At 37.3% G+C, this 18,304-nt stretch overlaps 1 protein-coding gene across 1 annotated transcript in view; it reads left to right on the forward strand.

Moving 5' to 3' along the window:
- Nucleotides 1-603: 603 nt before the first annotated feature.
- The window catches only part of Samd3 (sterile alpha motif domain containing 3), a 45,446-nt gene continuing 27,745 nt past the window's right edge, over nt 604-18,304 (forward strand). The window contains exons 1-4 of the mRNA XM_070011078.1: nt 604-611; nt 832-912; nt 1,607-1,796; nt 4,594-4,701. Of these exons, the coding sequence (XP_069867179.1) occupies nt 834-912; nt 1,607-1,796; nt 4,594-4,701 (377 nt within the window). The 5' untranslated portion in view covers nt 604-611; nt 832-833. The remainder of the gene's footprint in view (nt 612-831; nt 913-1,606; nt 1,797-4,593; nt 4,702-18,304) is intronic.

Here is an 18,304-nt window from a genome sequence, read left to right on the forward strand (position 1 = left end):
GCAAACAGGAAAATGATTTAAATTGGGGTCAAAGTTGATATATTTGGTGTTTGCAGGATGGAAATATGCAAAACAATGTTAAGACTCTGTCTTGAAAACTGAATATACTTCTTTCACATATATAATTGCCAGTTTTTAATCCCCCTGGGGTAAAAATGCAATTAATATACAAGATATATTAATATACTAGATATCTTTGTTATCTTCCCAATCACAAAATCAAACAAAGTTCTAGAACTTAGGAAAAGTGAAAGTAATATTGGAAGGAAAGATAGACCCATTCAGAGTCTCCTGCAAAACTTGGCTCCTCTTCTTGCAAACCAGAGCTGTGAGAAGTTGTTTCAGCTTTTATTCCTATCTGGGAGCCACAAAGGGTTAACCCATCTTGGATCTTGGTTTACTGAGTATCTGTCAGCCTTTTATCTGATCCTTCCTCCCCATCTCCCTTGCCCACCCCTTTTGTAAATGTCAACCACTTCCTGATGATTTCACACCTTTCTTTTCTTTGTGAAGAAACCTGGGTGTTAATGGTACAGGATTGGGTACCATTGTATGCTCTGTCTCTCTGTTAGTAAAGCCCAGGGATGCCTGTGGGAAAAAAGTAGGAGAAGGTAAAGAGATTTAAGAAATGAGACTAGACAGTAGTTAAAATTATCTTTTTTTTAAAAAATGACTATTTTATTAGCAACTTTTCAATGTGTATGGTAAAAATATTAACTTTTAGGAAGCTAAGTTTTGACAGTCTAAAGGAGTTTAGCAGAGGAAAGATTTCTTTAATCAAAGAAGAATAATTAAAAAAAAATTAGTGATTCTTTTCTGTTAATTCTACAGCAATGGAAACTTGGTCAGTTGAGCAGGTCTGCAGTTGGTTAGTGGAGAAAAACTTAGGAGAGCTAATTCCTAGGTTTCAAGGTGAGTTGTTTTTACTTTTTTAAAAAAAATTGTCTGACCATCCCAGATATTATGAGTGTCTTCTGCTGTGAAAATTAATTTTGTTGTCTAATGTCTGCATATGTGAGTGGGGATATAGGGTTATTGGAGCAGAGATATTTTCACTTCTCTATTGACTGACAGTTTCTATTTTGCATATTTCAAGAACTCAGTCTAAGAGTTAACTCAAAATACATAACAATTTATGTTTTTTTCCATATATATATGGATATATTTATACTGTATATCATTTTTTGTTGGCACATTGTCTTATACCAACTTTCTGTTGCTTTTGTCACATATAATCTAGTATGTATTTTGAGCAATGTTTGATTTACAAGCATTAGATATTGGCTGGGAGATAAGAATAATTTCCCAAGATTTTCTTTTTTTTCCCTTTGGCCTCATAAAGATAATACCTGCTTTAATAGGAATGGGGGTGGATATTAATGGGCAAATAAAGTTTTGATTGTGCCTCCTTGTTCTAGTATTTTGTTAGAAGCAGAAGTTAATTTAGAATTTGCAGTATCAGAGTTCTATCTTTGTCAAAAATAGAGATGAGTTTCTTACAGCAGAAGGCAAGTTTAGATAGCCCTTTGAGCCCCAGAAATGCTTTTGCAGTGCCTGTATTTTTACTGGGAATTCCTATAGACTGAATCATTTTTCTTTTTCCCAGAGGAAGAAGTAAGTGGAGCTGCTCTTCTAGCACTTAATGATAGGATGGTTCAACAACTGGTGAAGAAAATCGGACACCAAGCTGTTCTGATGGATTTAATCAAAAAGTACAAGCAAAGCAGTAAAAACCTAGAGTCTTCTGGAAGCCTGGGAGAGTCAGCCTTGGTAACCTCAACTGATGCAGCCCCAGAGTAAGTATGCTCCTAAATGGCTGCTTGTTTTGATACTGTGTAGCCTCCAGAGAGGTTAGAACGTCACATTTGGAGTTCAAAGATCTTTGTACACTGAGGCTTTACCACAAGACTGTGTGTCCAGCCTTTCTAGTATTTTGAATAAAAGGTAATAAAAGTAATCATTGACTCCAATGATTAGGGAAGTCCTTCTGTAAGGAACTTTGAGTTCCCACACAAAATGCTAGGGATCAAGCAGGGAAGATGTAAGGTATGGGTAGGAACTTCTGTAGCTCAGGTTTTTTGTTTTTAAGATAGTATTTGCAAAGGCATCTGTGTCTGCTGCTCCTTTTGCTGTGTCCAAAACGACCTACTTATTTATATATTTGTGTATTTATTTGTTTAGAAGTCTATAGTAATTCATTTCTCCTTCCCGCTCCAAGTCCTCACAATATAATTTACTAATCACCTTTGCCACCATGAAGTTTTTAATTCTTTAAGAGTCATCCTTTTAAAAAAAGAATGTGCCCTCAAAGAAATATGCAGAAAATTTTTGGTATGAGATGAATGCTCTGAGATTTTAGAGTGGATTTTTTCCTTCGGTCTTTTTATTTTTATTTTTTTTTACATTACTAAGTAATACAAAAGAATGATAGTAGAATGTATTTGTAAAAATTTCATTTACAAATCTATGCCCAGGAATCCTTTCAAATATTCTGATTTGCTGTTTCCATATTTAAAAGACTTAAGATGAAATATTTCTTGCAGATAAATTATTCTTTAATGAAAAAATAAGAGTGATGTTTTATAGTATTCCTTCTACTTTATACTATTTTGAAATTAGAGCTGGAATCGTATGTGTATTTCTCTCTGATAAGGAATGTAATGTTTGATTTGCCTAAAGTAATTTGATTCCTAGAATTAAATATTCAGGACATGTATCCTTGAAGGTCTGGTTTATAGTTAGACTGGAAAATTTCCCAAGGGACATATTTGAAAATGTATCCTGAACATTGTTCTGGCATAGTCTTGAACTTGTGACTCATGGTGAAGTTCCCACAACAAACATTTACTCCTTTTTAGCAAAAGGGAGGCTACAAACTTCAAAGACAGTTCAGAGTAATTTGTGGACATTTTGGATGATGAGCACTCTTAAGCTGGAAGTCCCTCTTAGCTGACTGGAATCTTGATATTGCCTTGGGCACAGTTCAGAAGGAAACAGGAGGCCTGTTTCCACGACAAATCACTTTATGATGTTCTCTAGTAAACAAGAACTGACTCAGCTGCCAGGAAATCTGGGCTTCATTCCTGGTTCTACCACTGCCTTGGACTGATTAAATTAAATGATGGCATTTCTGTTTCTTCTTCTGTACATTGTATAAGTAATATAGTACCTAGCACCTTGTTAATTCACACCAACGTTAGGGAGTAGCATAATCTTTCAGCAAATCTCTCCTCCTGATACCAGTCCTAAACAGTCCTTGTTAATTAGGAAGTTTTGTTACTATGGTCTACTAGTTTCAGTTGTAGGCAAGGCAGAATCGCTGCTTGTACAGGGCTTATGAGTGAAGGCTTGCTACTTTACTCAGTAAGCAGGTGACCCTCTGTAAGACAACTGTGTTGTCTTATATTTAGGTTAAATTATTCTGGCACACAAAAATTCACAATTGCATGTGAGAAGATAGTGCTTGTTAGCTATATTTGCTTATTGACAAATCTATTGCCATTACTGTCAAGTGCAAATTAAAGTAGGAAGGTATAGAAATACACTATTTGGTTAAACCTTTGTAGAAAATGCTTCTCGGAAGCAAGAAACTAGGTATAAGAAAGATCTCTAAAACCAAGTATCAAAACACCTGATTTCAAACCTGTCCTACGTCTTCTATTCATCTAACCTTAGCCATTTGTTTCATCTTTTTCAAAGTGTTAGCTCCTTTGACTGTAAAATAAAGTGGGTCAAATAAATGATTCTTTTTTTGGCTCTTCTGAATGACAATCTTGATCAGAGATAACAGAAAATTTTACACTTAAGAAAAATTCCATCCAAGAGCTGGTAGCTTCCTGGTATGTTAATTTGTAAAGGATTTGTGACCTATATCTGGACACAATGTTTGACAATCCATTCAGAACTTGGCAAATGACAGGACAATACTTTCTCGGTATGTCAACTTATAAAAGATCTGTGGCCCATGTCTGGACAGATATTTGACAATCTATTCACAATGAGGCCAATGATAGGAATATGAAATTGATGAAAGCATTTGCAGTTGCCTTGTGACTCAAAAAATCACAAATCTGGTAGAATATCACTGGACTAGAAATTGAAAAAAATAATGAGTAAGAATTCTGGAATTATCACCAAGTTAGTAAAAAGTGACTTTCCCTTCTGAGCTTCAGTTGCACCCCTTGGAAAATAAAAGGAGTGTAGTTGTAAGATGGAAGATTTTTATGGACAATAAAGGACCCCTCAAAACAGCAATGAGTTGAAGAGGGGTCTACCACCATTAACCATTTTATTTTGTAATGTTCACTAAGAGAATCATCGTCATTTTATAAAAGTAAGGAGTTCCTTAATACTATTTAAAAATACCCCAGCCTGGTGAAAACAGCATGGTAAGTTGCAACCATCTCCTTCCTAAAAAGTAGGAACCACTGAGAGAATCCAGAGGGGCTTCCTCTCAGTTCTGAGTCATGTCACGTGAATTTGGACATCGATGATGATCACGTTATTGACTATGTGTACCAGCAGTGGCATTGTGAGATAACAGTGATAGCTCCCATTGAATGACTTCTGACCCAACTTTTCTTTTGGTTCCAGGAATGAACAATCTTACAGTCCTGCCAGCCATAGGGAGATGGTACCATCTCCCTACCCAGCCAAAAGCCTTGATAATGGACTAATTGACCAAAGAGTATTAAAACAGAGGTGAGGTACCAATTTTAAAGTATTTTAAAGACAAATCATAATCTTTCTTTCTTTTTATTTTTCATGCTTTTAGTACATTTCTCATTGGAAACTTTTTGTTTTCTAGAAAAGAATATATTTTTATATCAAGTGGTAATGATATTTGTAAGATTTAAGGATCAAATTTTCTGTTCTTTGTACTGATCAAGTACAGTTTTAAAATGATACTATACATACATACATACATACATACATACATACATACATACATACATACATACATACATATATTCTTAAGGAAATAAAAAAGTTTAGCATCTTAAACTTCCCAGGACAATTCATATTAGCCTGAAAAGGATGAAACTTATTATGTGAGCAATGCTGTACAGATTATGCCTCTGTCGAGTCACAGGGGTTTTTGTGGGTTTTTTTTTTTGAGTTTTGATGTTATTGCTTTAACTTGACCACACCAGGCAGAGGTGCTTTTCTGTTTGTGCTTCTACACTGGGTTTTACATAGTGTAATGCTTCCCGGGTCTGGATTTCATTGGAGCACAATAAAGGCAAAACAAAACTGTGTACTTAGAGAACTCCACGTAGGAATGTGGTACTAACTCAAAATTGGAGAGGGACTGCAGGTAAGAGAAGCCTTGGTTGGCAGCTCCTGACAGCTTATGTGGCCACAAGGTCTGGGCGGTCTGTCCTTTTGAAACTCACAGTACCTATCATAGCATCATTTCACAGCAAATGCATTTCATCAGTTTACTGTTATGCAGAGGTGAGACTGTCCACATGCACAGCAGAAATAATCTACAATGACCAAGCAAACAGTGATTGGTCATTTATCCTTTACCTTATCATCCTACTTAGTCCTTATGGAAGTCCTGCAAAGAAGGCATTTTCCCCTGTCTTTTTTTCTTGGTAAGTAAGTATATCGGAGATTTAGGAATCCCCTTTATGAGCAGTATATCCCAGTGTTAGAACCCTGATTTCTTCATGTTGTAACTTCTGTTTGGGATAGTGAGCAAAAAAAAAGTGCAGGGAGGAATCTTAGGCAAGAAATCAGCTCTATTGTCCTTCCTAGATTGAATGGTGTTTCAGAAAACACAACTTTATTTTTAAGGTGGCTTCATTCCCTTCTTTCTGCCCACAGGTGATTGTTGATTGATTGCTAGAACTTTCCCATTGAAGGGGCTCCAAGTAGGAGAAGTAAAACCATGAGTTCTCAGCTACTCCCTCCAACAGGAAGCTGCTGAATGCAGCAGTCCCTTCTGTCACAGAAGTGTGATTAGGGAGAAGTACGATTAGCACCACTGTCTCAAGAGGGAGATAATAATCCTTTCTCATGCTACTCTTGTTAGCACTGAAGTGCCAGACAGAATGGAAGCACCTGGAAGGCACTGTCACAGCTATTTCTCCAGCCTTGTTTTCCATAATGTCCCTGCTTTCATTAGGATGTCCTCTTTTAACTCCCTACCTGCAGCATTGAAAGATGGTTGATACCTTCTAAATGCATAGGCCTTTTCTTTTTCCCATGTATCTATCAGATCTTCATAACTGTGTTTCAGGTATAGTGATGACACAGAATTGCATTTCCATCTTTTCATGGATTCTATTTAAAGGAATTGCCTGTGCTTCATGATATATCTCATTCTTCACAGCATCTGGCAAAAAGAAGGGGTAAAATGGGAGACAAGCTTAAAATTGGAGAAAATAGGAAGGTGTGGAAGCCAAGACTGATTGCTCCATATGTGTATTGACACCACCTAATGCCCCTGTCTCCACACAAGACCCTCAGAGTTACATCTAAACATTTTTTATTCCTACTTTCTTTCTTTTTTTTTTTTTTTGTCGGTCATGGGGCTTGAACTCTGGGTCTGGGCGCTGTCCCTCAGCTCTTCAGCTCAAGGCGAGCGCTCTACCACTTGAGCTACAGCGCCACTTCCGGTTTTCTGGTGGTTTATTGGAGATAGGAGTCTCATGGTCTCTCCTGCCCGGGCTGGCTTTGAACCGCGATCCTCAGATCTCAGCCTCCTGAGTAGCTAGGATTACAGGCGTGAGCCACCAGCGCCCGGCTTATTCCTACTTTCATAGCCAATCGTTTGCATGTAAAAAGCAAAAATCCCTTGAAATGGCAAACATTTACTGTAAGAATATCATTTCACAGAGTCCAACACCCAACACCTAAGTGCTAGAAGGTAGTTGGTTAAGGTCTCCCTTCTTTTATACATAATAATATAGAATGTATGGGGCTATTCATTTTCCATTTGGCTTCCTTCCTTTGCTTCTTGCTTTGGTATGGATTTATACGACTAATCATGGCTGCTGTGTTCTCATCAGGCTGGCTGGTGCACAAACGCCTTGCCACACACCAGCTGCAAAGGGAAATCTTTTTCTGAAAATAGCTTAGTCCTCTCTGCCAACTGACCCAGACTTTCAGTCTTCCTGTACTGAAGTATCTGGCGAAGGAAAACAAACAGGTCTCATGTAGGTCTGGTGTCTCCTACTGAGAAACTGGATATTCAATAAGGGATGGGTAAGGTCAGAGAGACCTACTTTAAATATTAGCCCTCTAGCCCTGACCTTTGCCAAGGGCTGTGGAATGGGAAGACAGCATCCATCCTCTACCCTTTTCCTTCCATGTCATGTCTCAGACAGTGGCTCTGCCATACAACCATGTGTTCCAAAAGTCTTGCCACTACCCTGGATCTTTTCCTTCTGCCCCTCTTCTCAGGGCACTATGCTTAATAGTTGTGTATTAAAGGCCCCTTGCATGCTTTTTATGGTGGGCTGTGTTGTTCCCCCTCTTACATACCTAAGACCTGCTCATCCTTTAAAATGGTGCCCAATATCCCTCTCTGAGTAGTCTCCAGTGGCATCCAGGCTAAACAAGGAGCCTCCTTCTCTATAGAGAATCCTTTTCCATGTGTTTTCAGAAAGTGCCTAATGACACTGAGTAAAGAAGCATGATGAAGATGAGGACCGTGCCTGTTCACAGCTATAAGCCTAGCATCTAATTCAACCCCTAGAGGCTCAAGCAGATATTTAACAATGAACTGAAGGTTTGTGAGTCAAAGATGGAATGTACTTTCATGGAAGAGGACAAGTATGTGAATATCTCCAATTTCTTTTTAGACCTTGCAAGACACTGCCTACTAAATGCTAGGCTAAAGTTCAGAGGTTTATAAACCATTCAGAGACTTACAGAGGCTTACAAGGCTTTCATGAAGCCACTGCTTTGAAGAAGTAAGAAGAGAAGGTGGAATAAGTGTTGAGTTTGGAATTCAGTTCCTGGATCCTCATTTGCTCAGCGAGTACATTCTGTGCCCACCTGGGATGAAACCATCCACCTTGATGGGAAATGTCCAAGGTCCAAATGGGAGAACACAGCCAAACACCTGGCAGGTGCCACCACAACACACCATACAAACATTGTTCTTGTGATTTTTTTCTTTTACTCTAATTCCCTAGAAGTAATACATACCTTCCATCCAGATGATTTGCAAACAAAAAAAAGTGTCTACAGACTAGAAACACACCTGACTTTGGCTTTCAAAAAGTCTTTGGTAGTAATGAAAGTGAGGTAGGTGTGTGTGTGTGTGTGTGTGTGTGTGTGTGTGTGTGTGTGTGTGTGTGTGTGTGTGTGTGTGCATGCACGTGTGTGCGCGTCTCCCAGGAGAGGAATTGGAGGTCCTCAGGGAACTCTAGGGTGCTACAGCATGATGCAGTTTTCTTCAGTAATAGGAGATTGCTCTTTACTGAGTGGCTTTAAAAGCTTTCTGGATCATTTGGTCCCATCAGCATCCTGTATTGATGATGCTTTAGAAATACTTCTTTGCTAGAGCAGTATTTTCTTATTGTTAATCTCCTTAGTAACTATTCCTTTCTTCTCTTTTAGTACTTAATAAGGCATGAAATCAGATAAACAGGTGAAGGTTGCTTTAGAGACACTTCACTTGAACTCTATGTGTACAGATGTTTAAATTTTGCTTTGGGGGATAATTATAAATCAATCATGGTCTATGCATATTTAAAGATCATTTTAATGATGATTTTTCTCCATTTGGTCTGATTATTGCTATAAATTAGCATTAGTGCTATAGAATAAGTTTAGCTTTCTGCCTTGGTTCAGTAAGTAAAGCAGTATCAATAGGATCCAACACCTTTGATACATTAGTTCCAGTCACTTCTACATAAGCAGCTCAGACAAAGGGAAACACATCCTACCCTAATGCATCCTACTCTAGTATGAAATAAAGGAATGTTCAGTCATATGTGCAAGCCTAGTTACAGGTATATTTATATGAGTTCCAATCAGATTTGTGATTAATCTTCTCAGCAATTGTTTTCTTTTTTTGTGCAGTGCTAGTCATCAAACCCAGGACTAAGTAAAACACTCTATCATGTATGCCACATCCCACCCCTGGGATTAGATTCCACAATTCATACATATCTATGTCCTCTAATGTCCCAGAGCTGTGGGAATTGAGACTGTCAGGGACAAGAGTTTTGCAGTGCCTGACATGATCAACAAATGTTCTCTACATGAAAGGAACATTAAGCCTTTTCTTTAGTCTCATCTTAACTGAATCCAATCTGCACCACCATAATAGAGATCAAAAGAGCCTTGTAGAATGACATCAGATTGAGATGTGGCATTTTGAGATTCATCAACATAGATGGTGGTTCACTCATAGTCCTATGACACAGATGTGCTAAAAAAGGCAGGAGTGAGGGGAAGTGTAGTTCAAGAACAGTCAGGTAAGTGTGATGGGACCAGATAAGTTTTGAATCCTAGCTCTGCTGTGTGCCAGCTGAATAGGCAAGTTCTCTAATCCCCATGACCCTCATTTCCCACCTGTAAAATGAACAGAATAATGAGAAGTCTTGAAGGCCTAACACATAGGAAGAGTTCGTAAATTATAGCTATTATCTTTGTTCGCTGGCCAAGTATCAAACACAGGATCCAATAAAACTCAAAACAATTTTGTTCTCAATTCTAACAAGTGGTCCCAGAGTAGAAGAGCAGGATTTGTGCCAGGAAGAATGGGCAGCCAGCAAGGTCTGGAAGCCTTCCCCGGATTCAGGCTCCAGGCCAGAGGAGGACAGCTTCAGTCTTTCCAGAAGGCCTGGGACATCTGTTGATAGTTGTGATAGAAAACAACATTTTTTTAAAAAAAAGTTCTGTGAATGCTGTGCAATGAGAGGAGGAGTGGGGCTTTTAAGAACCTTATAACGAAACCTGGTCACAACCAAGGGGCATGAGAGAGCACACAGGGGGTGTTTTGTCACATTTGGACACTGAATCTCAAGTGGACCTCTGAAGGAAGTGTAAGACCAACTATTTCCTACCAGATGGGCTCATAGATGACCTCATACCTACAGGTCTGTGTTTGGGATGCATTGCATACTAACTCTGCTTCATTATTAAACATTTCAAGTGTACAGAAATGTAGTAAAGGCTACAAGGAATCCTACAGTAAGAAAGCTGTTTAGCTATTTAACCCTGTCCTTTCTCTGGGTTGCATCTATTAACATCACAGAAAATGCCTCAGAAAATACTGTTTTAAAGATTTCTGATCTAAGTCAGGATTCAGACATTCATTTGTTCAATGGATAAATATTTATTGAATGTTTTATGTACGAGGCATTGCTGTAGGCCTAGGGCTACAGCAACTAGCAGAGCAGATCCAGCCTCCCACCACACAGAATTTGCATGCTAAAGAAGAAGAAAAGTAACAAATATATATTACATTATGTAGTTGTTGAAATGCTATCAAGAACAAGAATATAAAGTAGGGGGGAGGGGATAGAGAGTAAGCAAGGTGTGTGTGTGTGTGTGTGTGTGTGTGTGTGTGTGTGTGAGTGTGTGTGTGTGTGTACAGTGAACAGGTTCTAGTTCAGAGAAGGTTTTGGAGAAGGCCTTCAACTTTAATTAGATGACACCAGAACAGAGACTCAGATGAAGTCAGGACTACTGACTCCCTGAGGAAGAATCGATCTTTTCTCCAGTAGAGTCCATCTGTGGAGCACAGAGGAAGAGCAGAATCAGCCAAATGGAAGTGAAGAATGTTGAAATACAAATCCTGCTTTAAAAGGTCAGGTGTGTGACCTGAGATTCTGCATTTTTAAATCCAGGTGTTGTTTGGGGATTTATGTTTTGGCAGCTAGGCACTAAACCAACAAAAATTAGAAGTGGGGCCAGGATATTCACTTATTTTATTTCCACAATTCTAATATGCAATGAGAGTTGAGCATCAGGCTATAAGCTAGAAGATAATGAAAAAAATCAGTAAATGGGATGATTTGAATATGTATAGCTTTTAAAAATAATTTTCTGGGTGGCTAGTGAATTGATTGGAATAAATGAGGCGAGTACAAAGAAACACCAAAACACTAGGTGAAAAGTCTAAGCAAGAGACAATAAAAGTATGAACTAAGATGGTAATAATGGATTTAAATACAAAATCAACACAACTTGATGGTTCTGCTAATAGAAGGAAGAGGTGACTTGTTAGATAGCAATTTTTTCCTGTATATTTCTGACTTGTGTAACAAGATGGTTGCTTTGCCATTATCCAAAATGAGAAAACAACAGAAGATGAGCATGGTGGAATGTACTTTTAATTCCAGCACTCAGAAGGCAGAGGCAGGATGATTGAGGCCAGCTTGAGCTACAGAATAAGACTGTTTCAGAGAGAGAATGGGAGGGGGGCAGACAAACAAATAAACAGAGAACAAGAATAGGATAGCATTGTGAAAGATAGGTTTAATCCCTTATTCAATAAGATTCAGTGGAGTTAGAAAAACAAATATTCTGATAAAGCCAGGCCTTCTTCTCCCTAGTTTATATATTAGCTTTGTAAAAAGGCAAACAATCGATGGAACTAAGCCTGACCAACAGTTTAATAATGGTAAGAACAACTCACCATTTTTTTTGAAAACCCAGCTTTCTACATTCCTCAGCATTTATTGAGAACTCCTGCCTTTTGTAGCTGTTGCAAACAAATCAGATTATTTGAATTCTTATAAACAAAAGATTCTAATTTGAGGGAAGCTATTTGCTTCAGAGGTTCTGGCAAACCAGTCTACACAGCACAGGGCTAGGACCAAGTCATTGAAGAAGTTACCATATGAGGCATATAAAACCAGAAGTCTGGACAAGAGTTGAAGAGTAGTATTTCCATTTCTATCCTCCCTACCATCCTTTCCCCCACCAAAACAAAAACTAAAGCCAAGAAACAAAATTATCCAAGGACATTTGCTGTTCTCTATAGATTAGCGCAGAAGCCTAGCAATGTGAAGGTGGGTAAATACAAAGTTGCCCTAGATCAATCCAATCAAGTGTGAACTAACAGATTCCTATACTTCCTAACAGAAAAAAGAATACTACTGAGCCATTTTACAATAATAAGTAGGTCATATCTCATTACCTTTTCTAATATGCGAATGAGAAAGGAAAAAAATAAAAGAAGGACTTGGACATGATACCTCTGTGAACTCTGCTTAGGTGAGTGTCATGGTAGTCAGTGGAAACCTTGAAGACAAAGACCAGATTTCTAGAAATTTGTATTTCTGTCAAATATCAGGAGAAATTGGGGAGTGACAGGATATAAAGTATTTATGTATTGTTTCTTTTCTTGCTTACTTCTGAGTCCTTAAATATGACACTGAGAGCCAAGAACAGAAGGATCGCAAGGCATCTGTCTACATCGCCTCTGATCTTATTCAGCTCTCTCATTTCTTTGTGTTTGATTATGTGTGTTTCTACATGCATTTTAGAAGCTAATTTTCATATGTGAATGCCTAGACTATGAAAACATATCTACTACATTATATATAAATTATAAATTATAAAGTATACTATAAATACTATATATACTATATACTATACTATATAGCTTATAGTTATATAGTATATATACATATATACTATATGTTAAATACTTGATATGTTATATATAGTATATAACATACAGTATAACAATATATATCAAAACATAAACCTATATATAACATATAACATATAAGTATATAAATTATATATTATATAAAATTGTATACATATACATATATATATATATATAATAAGTAAACATCAGAGTCCTAAGAATTGAGGCAAACAATGTCTGAACTAGTGATTGATGTCATCAGTTGCAATAACACAATAGAGTTTCCTTCTTGGTCTCCACATGCCATAGAGTGCCAGTGTTTGACATTGTTATTCCTTACTTGCTGACAAGTTTGTATGGGTGTGCCTTTGCATCTCTCTTTTTTAAAATTCTTTGCTGGGAATTAAACCCAGAGACTTGGGACCTCATTTGTGTTAGACAAATGTTCTGTTGCTCATCTTCTTCCCCAGGTCAGCATACATCCCTTTATTGTGTCTCTGTTGCCCCCTGCCATAAGACCTGGCTGTAGGTCTGAGCAAGCCACATTAAGAGAAAATAACATATACAGAAAGAAGTGAGGAAATGAATTTATTTATAGCTTTGGCTACAACTTGAGAGAGAGACAGAGACAGAGACAGAGACAGAAGACAGACAGACAGATAGACAGATGACACAGACATAGACAGAGAGACAGACAGAGAGAGAGACAGACAGAGACACACAGAGAGAGAGAGACAGAGAAAGAGAGTCAGAAAGAGAGAATTCTGTGTCCACCCTGTTCATATTAGTGTCACAATGTACCAAAAGACAAAGAAGTAGAGTGGAAGGCTCACACAGGAAGGTTTCCAGTTTGAGAACACATAGTTAGTTCTAAGCCAATCTGGGCAACATACAAAAAAAACTGAAACAAATTTCTTTAAAAAAGAAATAATAAAAACAAAGCCAGAAGATAGCCTTCCTAGACTCAGATTAATAAAAGTTCTTACTTTCTTTGTTTTCATAAGAGAAGAAACTCTTGGTAAGGTTACTGGCATTATTAACACAGCAGCTACATTTCTGCTTAAACTTGTAGTCTGATAAAATGTGTTCATTACTGTGAAGATGTGTTTCAAAACATCCTTCTTTATTCCAGGATAAGATGACAGCAGATTCCTTAAACAGATGTCTAGCATTTCCTAGCTTTCACTTCTTAATTTATGTTCCCATAACATTTAAGTTTTTAGATGTTTCTAGCATCACATGCCATTTAGTATTAGAGTTGATGGTACCCTATCAATCTATACTGCAGTGTGGAATACAATGAAATGGATGATTTCAATTCAGCCCTTGGAACTTTGGTATTTCTAGCTGCCTCCATCTCTCTCTGCCAGTGCTGGAAATCCTGCTTTGGGTTATAGGTCAAATGTGAAGGCTTAACAATTTAGGGCCTAATGATTTGATGTATCTTTTCACCTTGGTCCCTTGTTATTTAATTGCTATCAGTGAGCTGTTTTATTAGAAGAGAACCTTCTTTTTTGAAAGATGTTATATACACAATCAGTCAAAGGTTTACAGAACCCAAAAATAGATTTTTCTGTTGTAGGATTTTATAAAATCTAATCATGTATTTCCTAAAATCTTTCTATGATATTTTTTATTATAAACCATTCTACACAAAAAGACAAAGTGTGAACAGAGCCCTTTGCCATTATAGCCTGGCTCTGGGTCTATTCCCTTGCCTTCATGAGTTAGAAAATATCATAAAATATACAAAATGGAAAAATGCTTTTATTTACAGTTTCTGCAAACTGCAGATGAGAATCATTTTATGTCTTCCTTTGCCTTCCCTATAGCAGTTTCACAGTTTATAGAAAATGAACAAACGCTGTGGGTCCTAGTGAGTTGAACTGGGAGATAAGTTACAAAAGTGCAATACCATTTTTTGTAGTTCTTACTGTACCTTCTTGGTTCTAGAAGCAGGGGAGTGAGGATTCTCGAGAGCTGTCTCTATTTTATTTCCTGTGGGACTAGAGCTGAAAAAGATAGTTTTTTGAAGTACTAATTTTGAGGGAGTCCTATTATAATTCCTCTTTTTTCATGCCCTGAAAACTTGTCATATTTTTATTTTCCCACTCTTTAATTGACCAGGGTTTTCTTATCCTTTAAAAATGCATCCAGGGCTGGGAAGGTGGCTCAGTGGTAGAGCACTTGCCTTGCATGCCTGAGGCCCTGGGTTTGATTCCTCAGCACCACATAAGCAAAAAGAAAAAAAGCCGGAAGTGGCGCTGTGGTGGTTGAGCACTAGCCTTGAGCTGAAGAGCTGAGGGACAGTGCCCATGCCCAGAGTTCAGGCCCCACGACCGGACCCCCCCCCACCAAAAAAAAAATGCATCCAACCTTGAATCCTGTGAAATATTGGCAATAGGTTACCTTTATCCAATTACAAAATGTTAAATGACATAAGTCCCCAGTTAAATTGATGCTGGTTGCAGATATATTCCCTAGGTGACTAATATCCAATCCTTTCAATTATCAGAAGTGGCCATGCTTGGACTTCCACAGCATTTAGGCACATCCAATTATCTTCAATAATGATAGTTATAAAACAATGAGCAACACACACATAAGCCTGAAAAAGCCTATCATGCCAACAATTTTAGTTTGGAGGACATCAACTTGGTAAAGTGTTCTAAGGTTTAGGCTTTTCATAGGCTTAGGAAATAATGCTAATGACAAAATATCATTGCTTATGTACAAATGCATCCCATAAATACAATGACAGTTATTTAATTAAGACAAACATAAATCAGATTTGAAATGACAGCATTGCCTCATATGATACAAGGTTTTTTGTTTTTTGTTTTTTTGATTTTGTCAGTTGTGGGGCTTGAACTCAAGGTTTTTTGTTTTTTGATTTTGTCAGTTGTGGGGCTTCAACTCAGTGCCTAAGCACCATCCCTGAGGTCTTTTGATTATGGCTAGTACTCTATCACTTTGAGCCACAGCTCCACTTTCAGTCTTTAAGTGATTACTCAGAGATAAGAGTCTCACAGACTTTCTTGCCCATGAACTGTGATCCTCGAATTTCAGACTCCTTAATAGCTAGGATTACTAGCATAAGACTCCATCATCTGATGATACAAGATTTTATTGTTGTTTTCCTTGCTTAGTTTTGTGTTTTTAATATTGATAACTTATGTAAATTTAATAGATCCAAATATATTATCTTTTTGTAGATTGTTAAGAAGGACTATATTTAGCATCATTTTAATTTATTTATATATAACTCATATGTCTTAGCTCTATCATGAAGTTTGTTTTTCCTCAATTTGGTTTTTAATAGGTATTTTTAGATTTTCTATGAAATTTAGGATCCCAGACAAAAACTTTTCTTTACCAAAGAAAACCCTTCATAAACAGACATAGAAAGTTAAAATATCCTTATTGGCTAGTATATAAATTAGCAGTTCTAAGGACACCATTTTTTTATATTGTCAATACATTTAAATTAACTCATTTTTCAGAGAGCTAGGTATGCTAAAATTTTTGTCATAAGACAAAGCAGCATAGTAATACTAATTTTCTATGGTTATGAATTGAGAGCTAAATTCTAATTATATTAATGACAAACTGAAACAGGTAGAGGCCATCTTGTTATGTGATTGAATAAGATTTTCAAGCCTTATCTGCTCTTAAGCAAACGTTGTGTAACAGTAGGTTTTCTAAAAAGCCTTCAGACTTCTTTTTCTGTTCTCTCAAACAATCTGAAACTTATTTTTTGATGTATACATTTCTACTGAATAACAATCCTCTAAGGAATTTCGAGGAATAATGTTATTTTAGTATAAAAGAATAATCAGAGAGAGCCAAAACCTCTTATCAAACAAAACTAAGCAAAACAAAACAAAGACATACTAATTTCAGTACACAGAACTAATATGTGAATTTATCAGAAAAGCAAAAACAAAACAAATGAAAATGCTCATGAGCTCAAAAATGCAAAAGGTGGCCAGAGATACTCCAGTCAGTTAGTTCGAGTCCTTCATCTCAAAGTACTCATTCTGTACACATGACATAAATATACATCATAATAAAATCATAAATCACAATCAAATCTTCTCTAGAGGACTCCAAACTAGTTAGCACTTTCCATTCTATGCAACTAGCATCTCCAAATATACATAGTTCCCTATGTCTCTTAACATCTCTGCAAATTTCCTCTAAAAATATAATCCACAGCACAGAAAACCCAAGTCAGACAGACAGTTTAAGAAAAGTTAAGCCCAAATTGGCTCATGAGAAAGCCACATATGACAAGAAAAAACAGGAAGAAGCTGGACACAACATTACAAAGTCACCAGGGGAACAAACATTGGGCCCATAGTTTCCAAGACATTCATTTTTCCATTTTATCTCAAGTGGCAAAGGGCCATTGATCTTGTTCAAAGAGTCCTGAAACAAAATGAGGTTTCACAGCTATATGAACTATCTCCATTCTCCCTTTGCAGCCACAACTCAACAGTCTGGGAACATGTTCCTAGATGACATTATCGGAGATAACAATCCCTTCATGGCTGTCAAATTCTGTTACCTGTTACCCTGACTATGAGGACCTGGTTCTGAGTCCAACAACCAGCCCAGTTATAGAGAAAAATAGCATGAAATAAAGGCAAAAATGAATGGATTTACAGTTTTAGCTGAAACTAGGGTAAGGGAGGAGCAGTGGCTTTCTTCACCCTCCCATAGCAATATCACAACCTATAGAAACAATTTAACAAAAATATGTGTAAGTACCTATGTAGATTTAGATGTAGTCCCAGTGAGTTAAACTGGGAGATATATAACAGTTGAAGTTCTGGCTTTTGGGGTTCTTGTTGTATCCCAGGGACTAGGGATTTTGTGGGGATTGTCTCTCTTCCCTTCAGCATATTCCCTGTGAAATTGGAACTATAAAGACAATTTGTATATTTTTAAGTCCTAGTTATGAGACAGCTCCAATATAACAGGAAAATCAAGGTAGGCAGTAGAGAATAGATGAATGTCCAACAGAGCCATGTAGAGTATTCAGACAGGGAAAAACACCTTAGGACCAAGAGAGCAGGGTGCAGGATCCACCCGAGGTGACAGCATAAGATAAGCCCGAGACAGCACTTGTGGGACAACTGCTGGCTGCTGGGGAGTAATTTTTGGAGATTTAGTGAAGCGTGCTTCTTGTCAGATCTGAAATTTTACATTGTGTAGTGGCTCATAATTAGATAGTATAATGTTCTTATTATTGTACCATATTATGAGTTATTCTAATCATTAAGCATGTAAAATTAAATTCTGAGATGTTAAGTAGGTTATATACTACTGAATTTTCTTTTTTTCTGAGAACATACCTGAAAAAATCCCATTGCTGCTTTATTTGTAGAGCTGAGTTTTTAAAAATAACAAAGTTCCTTGAACGTGAGAATCAACTAAATTGAAAGCCACAGTTTCAACCAGCCAGAAAACTATAGTTCAACTAGCACATTATTTTTTTTTTTTTATCAGTTCTGGGGCTTGAACTCTGGGCCTAGGCACTGTCCCTCAGCTCTTCGGCTCAAGGCTAGCGCTGTGCCACCGTGAGCCACAGTGACACTTCCAGTTTAACACACTATTTTTAAAGAAGCAGGGAAGTAAAATTCTCTAAATACTTTAGCTTTCTAGTGAAGAAGTTTAAGAATTTACTTTGTCCCCAAAGTAATATCATCCACTTTCACAAGGGAAAAA

The sequence above is a fragment of the Dipodomys merriami genome, unplaced genomic scaffold, assembly GCF_024711535.1.
Source record: "Dipodomys merriami isolate MVZ:Mamm:240054 unplaced genomic scaffold, mDipMer1.0.p SCAF_8, whole genome shotgun sequence".
Taxonomy (NCBI): domain Eukaryota; kingdom Metazoa; phylum Chordata; class Mammalia; order Rodentia; family Heteromyidae; genus Dipodomys; species Dipodomys merriami.